Raw genomic sequence first — 18,255 nt, 5'->3', positions numbered from 1 at the left:
AGCGAAAAACAAAATACGTATTTAAAATTGTTGAGTGAAATATGTATCTTCTTAGATTGAAAGTAGTTCGTAAAGTGGCGATAAGAGACAATAATTCTCAACATTATTCATTCAGAAAGGAAATGTATTCAAAGTAATGTGCGCTTTTCAAGGTGTTTTGTAAATCAGTGGTTCAAATAAAACAGAGAAACCTGATTGTGAATAACATGAAGAATCGTTTTATTAAATTTATTCCAAAATAAAGTTATTTTGCAGCATAACAAAGATTTTCGTAAACGTCATAAACGTAATGTTTTAGTTAATTTTCGGTGGTTTTTGTTAAGTTTTCATTGAAAGGGTAAGTACTAAAAATAATTAATGTGTTTTTTTCTATAATTATTAATAATGAGCACTGATAAAAGATTAAATTTAACATTCCTAATTTTTTGAGTAGAAATTTGTCTATGAATTTATAAATGTAAAACTATGTAGAATGTGGATAACATAGGAGGTTGCAACACTGCAAGGTTTAGATACACCTTAGAGAAATCTCAGGTGAATAAACAAGTGGCACTAAAAAGTTTTTTCAAATTTTCCGGAAAATGTCAAGAAAATTTTTAAATTTTCAACATTTTTTTTTGAAAAAAAAACCTCATAGGCGTGTTTCTGGGGTTGAACTATACTACCAGTTAAAATATTTGCACTTATTTCTGGGACACCCTGTATATTTTGGTATTCTGCTACATGTTGCCTATATCATATGAAATTGCGTTTGTCAATTGATTCCTAACCATTTTTTTCTCCTTATTTGGTAGGTATTGTTTTAACTCTTGATTATTATTCACATTCACATTTCTCTGTTGGGTAGGTAATTAACTACTTATAGGTATGAAAAGCAAGAAGTAGTAAACTAATAAAAATATTAAGTTAGAAATTAGAATAGGTAGGTGTATGATATTTATAGTAAATTAAAATTTCTAATCAGTTTTAACTTTCCATATTCTCTCAACTATAATAACAACTCTCTTCACAATTTTCATCGAGCGCTTTGAAATTAATAGTTATTTAGTTCTTGAGCTAGGTTTGTTTTGTTGATTCTGCATTTGAAAACATCATAATTAAAATTAATAGACGGAGTTCGATTGCTATATTGCATTTCGTTATAATTGGTCTGGAATATGAATATATCTTTGGCAAATAGCGCAAAATTACTTGTTTATTAAAATCTATGCGTGCTGCTTTAATTTTAATTAATAACAAATCAGAGAGCTGCTTTGACTTATAGTTCAATCATTAAGTTCCATTTAACTAAGGGTCCCTAATAAAAATACAATATTTCAACACAAATTTCTGTGTAGAGGATGAATTATTACCATTAAAATATTGAAATCTAACTTTTTGAAATATCTACACGTTATTAAGTAAAAATTAAAAAGTAAAATGTGACAGTAACAAAATATTATTTCGAATCAATAGTTTACTGTCCACTTTATAACTACTAACTGACTTTCCGTCATTCTGTTGTTCTAAAGGTGCTTATAGACTTGACAAAACGAAAGCGAGACGAGCGCGAGACATTTCAAATTTGCTGAGCCAAAAATGCAGACGGATCTCGTCAAAGTTCCGTTTCGCGTCTGTGCGCATCTTAAGGCAAGAGTGTAAAATTTAGAGATGCACTGCTCATTCAATACGGTTAAGGTGCGTACAAATCTGACTAGACGAGCGCGAGATATTCCAACTTTGCTAAGTGTGGCCGTTCTCGCTAGACGCGTGTCGCGAGCGACTCGCGAGACAACCAGACAACCCACGGAATCTCGTTGCTATCCGCCTTCTGTCGGTTTCTCGACTGCCGATCAAAGAAAGCTCGCAGCGCTCTATGGACGGGTACCTAGAAGTTGCGCGAGGTTGCAATATATGTTGTAACTTGCTTGGCTCCTGGAAGGCGTCTCTCAAAAAAATGGATTGAAGCAGTCTGGACGGTCTTGCGCTAGTCGCTCTTTCGTCAAAGGCTTGTTTCGTACCCGTCTCCTCCGGTATGTACACACCTTTAGAGGAGGCATGAGATCGGATATCTCGTGAAAAGATAAGATTTATACCCTCGCTAAGTCAATAGATTAAGTAGCAAAAGGCCAGCAGCAAAAAGGAGGCGTTATATCTTAAAAAACTTTATTTTAATTTTTCTGGTTCGAAAATCTTGTATACAACAATGTACAAAACTGCGCCACCAGAAAGGTACCTACAAATCACTGGCTCGAATCTATATTCCTATGCTTTTCCGTTATGTTTTGAATCTTCTGAACTAAATGCGGCATTTTCATTCCATTTTAGCAAAATTCAAACCTCTTCATTTTAAAGAACTTTAGTGATAATCTTTTTTACGATAACCTAAAATAGTTGAGTAAATAGTTAGACTAACAGAGACTAAAAAAGTGAAAATGTTATTTTCAAGGGCATGAGCTAATCTAAAATTAATTAACCGGTTCCACAAGATACACTAGCGGACAAAAGTAGAGCAACACTTCGAGAAATATTTGCAAATCGCGATTTTTTAATTATACATGCAATAATGTATACAAATACAATAAATTTAAAAACTACGAAGTAGGCTATGAGTATCCATGACAGCAATAATTAGTTTTAAATGATTAATAGTAACGCGTCAAAAGTAGAGCAACAATTCATTCCAAAGAAGGGTTTTAGCAAAAGTAAAGGCCAAACTAATTGTGCGAGGTTTATTTTATGTTTTTTTAAACATTTCTATGCTGGATTAGTCATGCCAAGAGGAATTCCAATTTCAAAAGACTTGAAGCAAAGAGTTGTGAAAGCATTCATGGAAGGTAACAAACAAGACGATATTTCAAGACAGGGTTCCAGTCGATATTACGGACACTAAAAACGTTAAATTTTCCATACAGATTAGGTAGAAACATTGAATATTAGCACTTTACTACATTATATAGATGTGGATTGACCTAGTTTAAGCACAAGAATTCAAGAAAACCTCTTTGTAAGCGTAAAAATTAAGAAAATACATGTATTTACAATATTCCGAGCTAGCAACCATTTGATTGACAGTTGATCGACGGCCTTCGCATGCTATTTGCGACGTTGTCAATATAATTATTTTATATAATTTTCTACTGAAGTGGTTAGATATTCTTTTAGGGGTTCTGTGGTTTTGAATTTTTGGTTAGCTTTTCTTTGTGGAGGGTGTTAAGCTGTGGTTTATATTTTAATAATTAACTGTGATTTTGCAAAAATATTATTAGATTGGTTAGGATTTGGGTTGCTTTGGTTAGCGTTTCTTTGTGGAGGGTGTTAATCTGTGGTTTTTATATTTTAATAATTAACTGTGATTTTGCAGAAATATTATTAGATTGGTTAGGATTTGGGTTGTTTTGGTTAGCGTTTCTTTGTGGATGGTGTTAAGCTGTGGTTTTTATTAATAATTAACTGTGAATTTGCAAAAATATTAGATTGGTTAGCATTTGGGTTGCTTTGGTTAGGTTTTCTATGGTGAGGGGTGTTAAGCTGTGTTTTTTTATATTTTAATACGAATCTGAGTGCTTTCAATGATTTGATTTTAAACACAGATTTTAAAATAATTTATTTGTTTTCACCGTGATGGCTCCACCGTAAGAGCTGTTCCTCCGGCGACCGGCATGTGAAAAATTGGCCTAAAATAGCGGCAACGTCGCACAGGTTAATGCCATCCGTGGCTAACGTCATGTTGGTTATGTGTCATCATATGTTTGTGCCATCTGTCAAAATTCCTCCGCAGCATCAAATAGTACCATCATTTTATTTCAATATTTTAAAATTTACTGGATAATCCGCAATTTTTTTTGGGATAAATTACCTACTAAAACACGTACTTTTCAGGACAATTTTTGTTTTTTTAGAATTCTTGTGTCCGTAAAGTCGAACGGACCCCAAGACAGTTTATGTTACCCCGGTACAGTGTATCTAAAAAAATTTCATCGTATAATGACAGAGCACACTTGGACCGTCAATGACTGGAAAAAAGTTCTGTTCAGTGATGAAACGTGCTACAAAATATTCAATTCTGATTGAATGAGATGTGTGAGGCGACCAGGGTTTAATTCTAGGAGAGGCGATACAAGGTTTAATCCTAAATACGTAACACCTACAATTAAACACGGTAAAGGCAGTGTATTTTTATGGGATAGGCCCTATACACTTTATTAATGACACGATGGACCGATTTGTTTTTAGGGATATCAGGCCGAATGTTATGCTTTCTTATGCAGAATGGGAAATGCCACTGCGTTTTATTTTCCAACAGGACAACGATCGAAAACACTCTTCACATGTTGTTCAACAGTGGTTTAGGGAAAATGACGTTCGAGTTTTGCAATGGCCAGCACAATCTCCAGACCTTAACCCCATTGAAAATCTTTGGGAAGAAGTAGAACGTCGTATTTGTACCCAAATGTTTCCAAATAAACAATCCTTGATAGATAAAATTAATGAAGTTTGGACAAATCTTCCCGAAAATGTCATCCAGAAGTGGATTGCTTCAATGCCGCGCCGTTGTCAGCAAGTTGTAAATAATAATGGATATTCTATCAATTACTAATGTATTATTTTCAATTATTATTGTTCTTAAATGTGTTAAATATTTTTCGTTGAAATAAGACACAATAAAATATGTTGAATACAATTTGTTGCTCTACTTTTGTCGCCCCATTCTAATCAATTTTTATAATCATTATTATTTACCATTTTTAAATTGATTAAAAGTACACCAAAATTTTGTAAAACATTACTTTTAGTGTAAGGATAGTGTGTTAGTAAACATAGCCGAAAATCACAATCTAATAAATTTTTTTATTCAAACATGAATAAAAATGACCTTTGTTGCTCTACTTTTGTCCTATAGTGTATCTGGGATAGTATAGGATATGCTTTTCTTTAGCCGTTAGATGTATTGATGAAACTCTGAAGACATAATGCATGTCTTCAGAATTTCATCAATCACATCGATAAGAGATTATTGGAAAAAATAAAAATTAAAAATAATGAACAAATACTTCAAGCTAAAACTAATAACAGGCTTAAGTAAAGTTTTAAATGTAATCGAGGGGTGTCTCACTATTGTACATTTTCTACATGTACATTTTCTTGACAGTCGCTGACAGTCATTGCAATCCCTTGGCAGTAAAATGATATTTTTGTAGTACATATACATTTTTTGTCCAAATTATTTACGACACCCCTCGTATTTAATACTATAAAATTTGTAATCAGTTTAAAGATATTATTAAGCCCTTCAAAACTTTAGAACTTCAACAACTAATAATAATCGATTGTAATTTTAAACTCTTTGCTACCATCGATTTATCATTATATAACTTCGAGACAAAATTGCGAGACAACTTTTAACTTCTCATAGCTTTTAGTAATAATTATTTATAACACATCCACTAAGAGAACGCGCGCTTTTACTCGAGAACAAACTAAAACTTTAGAACTAGCCGGACGTCCGCGCCAGCTTGGACAACTTTTGGAATTTAATAGTTTTAACTGTGGATATATAATTTTAATTTCGATATAAACCGGTTGTTATTTACAAAAAAGCGAGATTCAATTGAGCAGATCTGATATCTGTCCTCTGTCCAACTAACTCAAAGAAAAGAAAATATTTGTTAACACAATAAAAAAATAATGAAACTAAATCTTAAATAAATTTACAAGTATGTAACCTTAAAATTGCATAAACAGTATCAAAATTACATTTATTTACATCATGAAATACAATATAGAAGGAAAATATACTAACAAAAATATAAAATAATACAGGTAAGTTTAACATTGAATATACTTTGTATTTCCACTGGAGGAAACCAAATTACACTGAAACTAAAAGTATTGGGCGCCATCAGGCGAGATACAGAAGTTATTGAAAATAAAGAATGTAGTATTACTTTACTTAAATATATTAATCCCATTACGATGTTAAATCAGCATACTTTGGTCATATTCTGAGGGACGACCAATACAATCTATTACACCTTATCATTAAAGGTAATATCGAACAGAAGCGAGGTCCAGGCAAAAGACAGATGTCGTGGATGAGAAACATAAGGAATTGGACAGGAATATACAAACACTCGTCAGAAGAGCAGAAAGACGAAAAGAATTAGTTGTGGTTATCGCCAATCTTCGCTGAAAAGAGGCATCTCAAGAAGAAGAATAACGAAATTGACTAAAATATATATTCTATAAAGATGACATCTTGCCATTTTCGTAAAGGCTTTCATAAGTTGATGATTTAAAGTGGAGTTTTCGATACAGTAATCAAAGATCGAAATTCACAAGGCAAAAAGGCTATCTCCATAACGAACGGAATACTATGGGACCAAAATATATAAGTTAAATAAAAAACTAATTTACAGGGTGTCCCAGACTGAGCGTGCATTAGAAGTTTCTGGAGAACTACAATAACTAGATCGGAGATTTTTTGCACATCATTGTTTCATAAAGAGATCTATCGATTAAAAATATTTTCAAGATGGCGATGGCGGCACTTCAGGAAATGCCGGAAGTTGACAGCAGCTTTCGTATATTAAATGGGTATCTCTATTTTATATTACATACTTGAATTATCTGTAAAATTTTATAAATTTTGATATCAAACATTCTATACCTAACATTAACCGTTTTTGAGAGAAAAAAGTATTTAAAATTTTTTGGAGAAAGAAAATTGCCAAAAAATTTGTATAGCCTAAACGTTAAATTTTTCGATTACCACAGCCACTGTGACATAAAGAGAAGACATGTGGCTACCTATTTCAAAGATTCAATCATGGAATTGAGCGATTAAAAATTAGCATAAACCATTTTTTTTCCAAATGGAAACCTACTGTTTTATTGTACTGGTGAAAAGGTTTTCCAATTTGTTACTTTTTGATTATACATGTTCCTATACCTAAAATAAATGATTTTTACCTTTCTAGATTTTAACAAGTAGCTTATGACTTTAAATGTCAAGCGACGTAAAACATTATATCTACTCAACATTGCGCCGTTTTTTTTCGATTATACAGTATATTATTAATAATATCAACTATTAGATATCACCAAAGCGAAAATGCAAAATATATTTTTATAAATACACTTTTTAAGCAGCTGTATTTATAATATACGATATTCAGATAATTATTTTTCGGACAGAAGAAAATAAATTGTCTGATTATTATTTGACACTTAATGTCAAAGGGAGCTAGATAAAATCAAGAAAAATATAAGCTTTAAAACTAAATCTTAAATAATTTAAAAACGATTTATTTTAGGTATTGGAATATGTAATCAAAAAGTAACGAATTGAAAAAACTTTTCATTAGTGAAATAAGAAAAATGGGTTTCCATTTGGAAAAAAATGATTTACCATCATTTTTAATAGCTCCATTCCATGACAGCTACGGCCAATATTATATGTCATTCAAACCATTGAATATTTTAAATAGTGACATGTCTTCTAGATATGTCACAGTGGCTGTAGTAATCACTAAATTTGACGTTTAGGCTATACCGGGTGCGTCTTAAAAGTGGCTCGCTCACCCCTATAACTTTTTTATTTTTTCAGTTAAGAAAACGAGATTTGATATATTTTGTACATGCCAAAAATTAAGATTGATTGACGTATTCAATTGTTTTCGGTCACTTCCTGTTTTACCGGAAATGGCTACAACATTTGATTTTTAAATGGCACCCTCGACTTTTTTACTTTATTCGAAAGAAAATAACACTCTGGATAGAATGACATATCATATGTCAACTTTTGACATTTTCGCATATGATTCATTTGAAATTATAACTTGCGGTTCGTAACGAAAATTTGACTCGAAATACAAAGTGTGTGGTATCAACTTATTCGTAAAAAAATGCTTTTTCCAAATATGCTAATGAGCCACCCTCGTTCCATTTGAAAAAATTGAAATATGATTAAAAATACGATTTGAACAATTTCTAACTGGCCAGGACAAGACACTAAAAACATTAGACGATCAAATCTATTTTTCCAAGGCTCCTTGATTAAGAATTAGTGTTTTTACATAGCCATGGCACTCTAGATTGAATTTTAAAATACGATTTTTTATTAAGCGAGAATGTCAAAAGTTGACATTTGATATGTCATTCTATTCAGAATATCATTTGCTATCGAATAAAGTAAAAAAATAGCAAGGGTGCCATTTAAAAATCAAAAGTTGCTAGGTTGGGTTAGGTCATTTAGGTCATTATTATTTTTTAGGTCAAGTTGTGGTCATTTCCTGTGAAACAGGAAGTGACCAAAAAACAATTGAATACGTCCATCAATCCTAATTTATGTAATATACTAACATACCAAATCTCGTTTTTTTAACTGAAGAAATAAAAAAGTTATATGGGTGAGCCACTTTTGAGACGCACCCGGTATACATTTTTTTGACAGAGAGTTTTTTTCCTCCAAAAATGTTAAATATATTTTTTCTCAAAAACGGTTAATGTTAGATATAGAGTGTTTGATTTGGTTTGGTTGATATCAAAATTCATAAAATTTTACAGAGAATTTAAGTATGTAATATAGTTGGCCGGCCGTAGCTCCAGCGTTAGTGTGTCGATCTGCGGAGCGGAAGGTACTGGGTTCGATCCCCAGCCAGTACGGTCGCTTTATTTATTTAAATAGAAATATTTATTTATCTAAATAGAGCGACCAACGAGCCGCCACCTCAAGGAAGGCAATGGCAAACCATCTTGAGTATATTTGCCTTGTACAGCCTCTCAAATAGTGCCATTCGGATTCGGCAATAAACTGTAGGTCCCGTGTACTTGTGAAACACTGATGACACACATCACAAGTAAATGCGAGAGGTAGCCAATGCTCTATATAGAGTATGGCACTGTAAGAAGAATATAAAATTGGGATACCCATTTAATATAAGAAATTTGCTGTCAACTTCCAGTATTGCCGGTGCCATCTTGAAAATATTTTTAATCGATATATCTCGTTATGAATCAGTGATGTACAAAAAATCTCCGATCTAGATATTGTAGTTGTCTAGAAACTTCCAATGAACGCTCAGCCTGGGACACCCTGCATATAGCAGCGAAGTATAGCCTATAAAACAGAGCACCGAAAATATGATATTTTTTTTTATTTACAACAAAAATGGATCTCAGGAGAAGAACGACTGGAAAATCAAGATATGGTCAAGAGCGAAAGAATACGAGAATTAATGGGAGCTAAACTACTCTATGATTATTATTAGTATTTTAATAAAGCACGCTTTTAGATGTTTCAAAAAACTTTTAATAAGAGTAAAAGTTTTTTGAAACATCTAAAAGCGTGCTTTATTAAAATACTAATATTTCAACGATGTTTCACAAGGAACCAACCACAGCTTCAGTACTCTATGATTGTTGATTTTACAAAATATAGTTGATATGGTACGAATATGTACAAAGGATATCAGACGACAAGGTCGCAAAACAACTGCTGAAATGGATGCCCCAAAGGGGAAGAAAAGGAAGACCCAGAACGAGCTGGAGAGAAGGAATATGAAAGGAAATGGAACAAAGACAGCTTGATGATAACATGTCGCAAGATCGAGAAGAGTGGCGGTTAGGAATCGGAAAACGTTCTAAAACGAATGTTTTGTATATATATTTTTAGAGTATTCGCGTTCCTTTTATCAATAATTATTTACATGTGCACAGCTACTAGAGAAAGCGTTGCTCTATTCTAGTACAAACTGAAACTTTTGAACTAGTCGGACACCAGCTTGGAAAACTTTGGGGATTTATAGGTCTCTAAAGCTTTTAAAAGTTTTAATTGTGCAGATATAGTTTTAATTCGATATAAACCGGTTATTATTTTAAACGGAAGTTGAAAATTCGTTGCGTGCTTTCAGGATTTAATATTTAGAAATTTCAGTTCGTAATAAAATTAAACGAATTAGTAACTTTAATTGTTATAAAACAAACTTAGTCAATAAAGTTATTGAAATGTATATTTCTTAAATATAGAATGGCAATTTGAGAGATGGCTGTCAGAGGTGGACAAAGATTGAACGAATCGTTCATTTGAACGAGTAATAAAAACGAATCGTGAGATTCGATTCACTGCTTAGAATACGGTTCGTTCAATTGAATCGTGGGCAACTCGGCTTGAGAATAAACCAGGAGTAAACGCAACACTTATTCAACTTTTATTGAAAACGGCAGACACTATAAACAGAATCTACTACTACAGATTATTATTGTTGACATATACACATAATGCAGCCAGCCATACATACATACCGAATTGTCTGGTTATCTACTCACAAATGCATAAAATTTGAACGATCGAGTTGTAAAAAAGAGTCGTGAGAATTGAATCGGATCACCATGCGATAATTCGTTTCTACGGATCTTTCGTTTAAAGACTCGTGAGAATTGATTCATTGCTTACAATACGCTTCGTTCAATTGAATCGTGGCCAGCACGGATCTATAAAATCTGAACAATGAGTCGTAAGAATTGAATCGGATCACAATGCGGTCGTTCGTTCAAAGAGTCGTGAAATTTCATTGCTTACAACACGGTTCGTTCAATTGAATCGTGGCCAGCACGGATCTATAAAATCTGAACGATGAGTCGTAAGAATTGAATCGGATCACAATGCGAATAGTTCATTTCTACGGCGCGAGTTGAACCAAAAACAGCTAAACGTAAAAAACAGCTTTTGAATCTAAACAAACATCATGGGCATAAAATGTAAATGATAAGAAAGTTATTGACAAGAAAAAAACTTATTTATATTTTGCTTAGTACGGGAGTATCTGTAATGCATTTAATTTTCACGTTTCAGATGCCATTAATTGGCATCAAAAATTAATAAAATAAATTAATTACTGACAGTCTTCCTATTTTTGCTTATCAGGTCTGCCGTATATTTTTAATTGTTCTACTATAAACTTTTTTTGTCTGCCTCTGCCCTGATGAATTTTTCCACCATTCTAGAGACTTGTTGGTTACTCATAGTTTTGTGGTTATGCTTGTAACTGCTGGCCATCCTTGTGCAGCATCGCAGAAGGCTTCTGCTATCAATGGTATTGATGAGCCCTGTTGACCATTTCATTCCTGAATATCATCATCATCATCATCATCATCATCATTCTCAGCTTATTCAACCATTTCTAATTGTGGTGTAGTTCCCTCACATGTTTAGATACTCTCTTTGTAGTTGGGCCCATTGTTGTCTATTGCTGGCTTTGTGGGCCTAAGTTATCTCTGCTGATTTCCATCATAGTCCCATCTCAGGATTGGTCTTCCTTTAGGTCTTTTAATTCTTCGTGGCTACCATGCTGTAATTTTTGTAGTCCATCTGTTGTCCGTCCTTCTTATCAGGTCCCTATTGCCACTTGAGGGATTTGATTTTGTGGATGACTGATCAACTTGTCGTTCATGAATATATTAATTTGAAATAAAACTCTTCATTGTTATAATTAAAGATATTTAGAGCATATTATTTTTTTCCATGTTAATTTCAAATTTTAGTAAAAAAGTCAACAGCTTTTGCAGATCATAATAAAATAAAACTTAAAATACATTTTAAACCCTTACTCTCATTTTCCAAAAGCAGTAAATTCCCATGTAATTAACGTTAAATATTTAAAGATAACAATATTTCTCCTTTAAAGATCAAACTAGGAAAACTATGAAAGTATCAAGTGTAGCATACCTGATGAGCATATATTATTAATTAACTAAAAGCCTTAAATTCTCGTACCTTGCGATTTAGGTAAGTAGCGAATGTACATTAAATATGTACGTCCCTTTTGTGGGCATCGACAACTAATCTTCAGAAAATCAATATTGTATAACGTTAATGGATATCAGATTACACGACTATGAATATTCTGGCAAAGTTTAGCATTAGTATTTTAGTGTTCGTCTCGGGATTAATAAGAATATGCAATTCTGAATAAAAATAATAATAAATACTTTCGGCAGCTAATATTAAATAACCAAATCAATATATTTTGAGATCTTCACCGAATTATATCTCTTTTGAAAATGCATATTGTTCATAATTGCTTTACTATGTTAGATATAGATCTCTATAACAACAGTAGTGTATTTATTTTAAGGTAATTATGAAATTGACGTTTAAAAAATAAAAATTTTCAGAACCTAAAAAAGCTACTATTACACTATCAAATTTCTTTGTCCAAGATTTTATTTAAATAGAGCGATTTTTAGATTATATGAAGAATGATGGAATTTTATAAAATTTAAAATAATGGAATTTTATAAGATTACGTGGAATTTTATAAAATATTGTATATTAACACTGTCAAATTTTTCATAAAATATCTTTTATAAAAAATAAAAGATCTTTGACAAAGAAATTTTAGAGTGTACCTATTATCCGCCTAAAATATTTTAATTCAATTTATTTTTGAAGAAATACTGCAAAGGAGATAACAAATTCAGAGGTGGGTTATATGTCCGACTTTTTTATGAGAAGTATGTGTAAACGGGATAGTGCAAATTACCTAGATCCTGTACTAGAATCCAACTTTGAAATTTTTTATCAAAGTCAAATAGAAATTAAAATTTAGTACCTTGTTCCGTTGTCAAATTAAGTCACTTTAAGAAAATAAGATTGAAAATTCAATTTTCCAGGCTATAGACAATCGATGAGTTAACACACAATTGAGATCGTCGCCTCGTTGACGCCCTATATGCAAACTTATTTACTGAAATAAAATCAGAACGAATGGATTGTAAGTTATGTTACCATGAAACCGATATCCGCATCTTATTCCTAAAATTATTTATTAGTAAAACATCAGTAAATGTCAGTAAATGATTCAGTCAGTAAATGATTAATAGTAAACTGTGGGCATTTTGCCAGTTTAGCTTTTAATAATTTCGTCTAAAAACGGTGATCATTGTTCTTATTGAAAAATAAATATATTAAATGTATTAAAAAAAGTATTAAAATAAATTTATAGATAACTTACTACTTCACGTGTTACTAAACAGCTTTGTCTCACACACCCTCTAGCTATGATATAATTCTTGTTGTAATCATACCTGAAAGGAAATTAGATATAATTAATAAGGTTATTAATACTATATGTATACAGACATATTGCTATACCGTGAGCCACTTTTGAGACGCACCCGGTATACACTTTCCTACAAAATAAACCCTATAAAATACAGGCTGTACTTAAACTGCCGTTAAACGGTAGCTTACTAAAATGCCGTTAATAGGTATGACGTCGTTGATGTGACGCACTTGACGACTTTATGAAATATAGGAATTTTATAAGGACTAACCAACGCTATCCACCCCACCAAATAATCAACTTAACCAACGCAACTAACCTCGACACTGATAAAAAATATAAAAAACAAATATAAATTAGTAAAAACAAACCAACCCCACCAAATAACCAACTAACCAATGAATTAACACCCTCCAAATAATCACGCTAACCAACCCGACAAATAACTAAACCAATCCAACCAAAAAGAGTGAAACCAATGCAATAATATCACGCTATAAGCAAAAAAAAATATAAAAAAGTCTTGGTCGGCGTGAGATTTGAACCACGGACCATTCGCTCACGAAGCGATGACCTATATCAATCTCGCCTATCAATATCTATTAACGGCATTTTAGTAGGCTACCGTTTAACGGCTGTTTAAGTACATCGTAAAATAAAACATACTTCATTTTTATATGGTATACAGGGTGAGCCAGAAATAAGTGGAAATATTTGCAGGATTGGTAGATCCCTATAAAAGAAACATGTTTCCTCTGCACCTTTTTTTTTCAAATAAGTCCAAAATAACCGAGGTTATATTACTTTGAAAATAAAAAAAAATCCAAAAAAAATATTTTTTGCTTAAATTTTGAGGATCTTCTCTGGGTTTTCTTTCTTGTGAATTTTAACTACAACGTATGTTGCAATATTATCAAGATAAGATTTTTAACTAAAAATTAAAAACAAAAATTTCAAAACTTTCAATTTTTTTTCGTAAAAAAAACAGATAGACGTGTTTCTGATGTCAAAATATACGACCCCTAAAAATATTATCACTTATTTAAGATTCACCCTGTATAATCTTTTTAGTAATACGTCACTTTATAGTATAAAATTTTGATGAATATAATCTATTGTAAAAATGAATAGCCCTATAAACTGACTTGATATATCGTATACCAGTTGAATGAACGTCAGAATTATCCAATTTAGAATTATTACACACTTCAATTCTTAAATTGCATATTTAACGGAAGTTCTTAAGTAATTTAAACTACATTATATCATACGATCAAATAGAAAAGTTAACAAATCTGCAAAATATGAGGTACAACAATGTTGCACCTTATATTTTGTCACAATAAAATTACAAATCTTCTCAAATTGACTAAAATAATAAATTATACAGACTAAAAAAATACATGTGTGTGCTGCGACACCCATATATTTTAAAGTTAAGTAAATTAAAGTAAAATTAAATAAAAAATGATAAATTAAATATTTACTCTATTAACTTTGTAAAGCAGTATCCTTCATCAATATGGCTTTGTGACTTATCAGTTTTCTGATTAGTCAAAACTTTTTCTTGTAATTTGAATATTGTTCATTATTAATAAAATTAATTGCTAATATTAAGTACAATAATTCTGTTAATAAAAAAATAACTATTACTGATGAAGACTAGCTTAAAAATACCTAGCACCTAGGTATTTTTAAGCTCTAAGAGAGGATTCTCTTGGGTATCATTTTCCATTAAATCCGTAATTAGGTTACTTATTTAAAAATATGATAACGGAGTATATTTTCTAGTACTTTCGAACCCCTGCCTCCTCTACTTATCTAACGTATTTCCATTGACAAGCTTTACCTGAATTTATAAAGATCCTAGCTTTCTAGTGGTAGTCATTTACATTAAGGATTAGTTAGTTCTTAGTTAAACGATAACCTTTCATTGTCTAAAAAAAGTAATAATTAAATTGTAACCATTTTGTTTCTATTTTTTACTTGAAAAAGAGGTGAGTATTATGTTTAAATTATGTAATAAAATACGCTAGGTGGTGCATCGGGGTTGGAAACATAAAAATTCCCATGATCTATACAGGGTGCTACAAATTCGAGGTGCGAGCATTGGTATCTCGGAAACCGTAATAGATACGAACATGGTTAAATTGGGGCAAAGTTGCGCCTTGGGCTGTTCACCAAGATGCCATCAAGAAAGTTATAAAAATTTCAAAGATTGCTGAGTTTTTTCGAAAATACGGATTTTTTTGAAAACTAATTTTATTTTTTCCTGTCGTTACTTTTTAGAAAATCAAAAAACTAATCGCACATTCTCATAGCCACTTTATTAGGGCTATCTGATAGTATTTTTAGCTTTTCAAATTAGCTGATAATTTGTGAGATAGAGAGGCCAACTTAATTTTTTTTAAAGACGGACCTGCATTTTTTGTTTCAGATTTTGAAAGAACTTAGTCTCCTGAGTACAATGATATGCCACACTTTATACTTTCTTTTTGTTTTGGGTACCTTAACAGCAATAAAACTATTTAATTATTATTTAAAATAATTTGAAGTGCGACTCTGTTTTTTAAATTATTTAATCTGATTATATTCATCGCAACAATATTGATCAGTGCTAATTAACACTGAATAATAAAACTGAGCCAATTGAAAGATTCAAATAAATTTTATCCAGATCGGCAATTTAAAGATATTATTTCTAACTTTTCTTACTGTGAATTAGAAATTCTCAGTGTACGATCTAATAATTTGCATAATATTAATCGTAGTTATTCTGAATAAATTAACTTCTACAAACTAATTTCTAATGCTTTACATAGTCTACCTGTTCGAAAGGGTTACCACCCTCCCTATTGCACAATTTTATTTTTCATTCAATTTTATTTATAGCTTTCGAATTTGATCTTCTTATACTTGCAATTTGTACTCTTTATTGTAACTGCCAAGATGTGTTGATTTCACTTTTTTGTAAAATTTGGACCTGTCGAATTACTTGACGTCATCAGATGGTCCAGGTATCTCGCTGGCCATTATACTGCTCTACCATTTCCAATCCATCTTCCGGGGAAATAATTTGATTGTTTATATTACATTTTATTTATATTATTTTTTATTATTTTATTGCATTTGATTTTCCGTATTCAACCCACGTCACTGTTAAGTTTGAAAGCTTATCAATATTGTAACCATGAATATATTAAATATTAAAAAAACAGACCCGGACTTGAAATTAGTTTAAATAAATTGTGTCCAAATTTCCACAACAAACAAAAATATTAATTGTGGCATATCGTTGTACTCAGGAGAACGAGTTCTTTCAAAATCTGAAATAAACAATGCAGGTCCGTATTTAAAAAAATTAATTTGCCTCTGTATCTCACAAATTATCAGCTGATTTGAAAATCTAAAAATAATATCAGATAGCTAGATAACTGAAAAATACTATCAGATAATAAAGTGGCTATGAGAATGTGCAATTAGTTTTTTGATTTTCTAAAAAGTATCGACAGGAAAAAATAAAATTGATTTTCAAAAATATCCGTTTTTTCCACACAACTCAGAAATCCTTGAAATTTTTAAAACTTTTTTGATGGCATCTTGATGAACATCCCAAAGCGCAACTTTGCCTCGATTTAACCATGTTCGTATCTATTACGGTTACCGAGTTACCAATGCTCGTACCTCGAATTTGTAGCACCCTGTATATAGGGCGAGTCTTGCAAATATTTTCAGGGCTGGTAGATATCGATAAAAAAATATTTTCTCTTTATCATTTTTCAAGTAAGTCCAAAATTATTTAAGTTTGAAAATTAAAAAAAAATATATTTTTTTTGGAAAAATTTTGAGAGCCACCGGATTTTTTCTGTATTTGCATTGCATTTAATGCCGTAACCATAGAGAAAAGCAGTAACTATGGTAATATCAGAGATAAATTATACAGTTCTAAAAAGTTTTCGAAAAATATACAGGGAAATTTAAAAGAAAATGCACGATTTTCAACATCTTTTTTTTGCGAAAAAACCTCATAGACGCGTTCTTGGGGTCGAAATATCCCACCGAAATATCCTGGGGACGAAATATACCACCCCTGAAAATATTTGTACTTATTTAAGACCCTGTATAGTCGATAATTGGATGAAAAATGGTGCCTGGATGTTTTTTGGCAAGAGAAATTTGATTTTGATGCCAATATGATTCCTACTTTTAAAAGGCGTTACCTACATATTTTTAAGTGGTTTGAAGAGTAATAACTTTTCGTCCGTATCTGTATAAAGCTACCGAGTAAAAAAATATATATTTGCCGTTATTTTTTAGGTAAAATAAGTCGTGGTAAAACGATTGACACTAATTTTAAATTACTTGAACATTATTTGTGCAAAGATTCTTCCATAAAATATGTTGAACAACTCGTACGTATCTGATTTACTATATCTTAATTGAGTCATAATAAATTTCTGGTCAAAATCACTACATTTTTTTTTCATTATTATCACCCGATATGCACCGTCAACATTCTCAATTTTGAAAACAATAATTCACTTCGAATTCCTAATCACTACTTGAAACAACTGAAACTTGGTTATGTTGAAAAAATTTAACTTTAGTAAAAAGTTTTCGATTAAGTAATAAGTAAAATTGTAACATTTAAAAAGTATGAATTAAAAAAAAATAGCAAGAAACAACGTAATTAGTCCAACGCCTCGAAATTTCCAGCGCCAAAAATTAGATTACTAAAAGTTTCTTTTATTATTTTGGTACCAATTTCTAGAAAGATAATTAAAGTTTTAATTCCATTTTAAAACGTTGTTTTTCGCATCGACACGAAAAGTTCTCGTTTAGCAATTACATGACATTTTTCAGCATTTTAGATATAATAAAAATTGATTACTGTAGTGAATATTAGAAGTAAAGGAGCAAGTTATTGTATAGTTTTTCTGACGGACAGCTTTTAATGAAATATACAGCCATCGCAAATAGCTTTCATAAATCTTTATGGCCACCATAAAATTTTAGAAAGAAAGCTTTTAAAACGCATTTTTGAAACTTAATTGCAGAAGTTTTTTTTTCATGAAAGAACTACTATTACTAAACTCATTATCGCCATACGAAAAAGAGCCATTAATAAAACTTAGTAAACCTTACAAATAATTGATTTAATTTTATGAAATAGATATTTAAAAATTATTGGATATATTAAAAAGATAGT

The 18,255-nt window shown here is 31.2% G+C and overlaps 1 protein-coding gene across 1 annotated transcript in view; it reads right to left on the bottom strand.

Moving 5' to 3' along the window:
- Window positions 1-18,255, bottom strand: part of LOC115891359 (fasciclin-1-like) — a 330,519-nt gene that overhangs the window by 231,561 nt on the left and 80,703 nt on the right. The window contains exon 3 of the mRNA XM_030911811.1: window positions 12,996-13,068. Within this exon, the coding sequence (XP_030767671.1) occupies window positions 12,996-13,068 (73 nt within the window). The remainder of the gene's footprint in view (window positions 1-12,995; window positions 13,069-18,255) is intronic.

Source organism: Sitophilus oryzae, unplaced genomic scaffold, assembly GCF_002938485.1.
Source record: "Sitophilus oryzae breed Bouriz unplaced genomic scaffold, Soryzae_2.0 scaffold_1179_pilon_pilon, whole genome shotgun sequence".
Taxonomy (NCBI): domain Eukaryota; kingdom Metazoa; phylum Arthropoda; class Insecta; order Coleoptera; family Curculionidae; genus Sitophilus; species Sitophilus oryzae.
The sequence above is the reverse complement of the archived record's forward strand: the minus strand, read 5'-3'. Positions and strand labels throughout refer to the sequence as shown.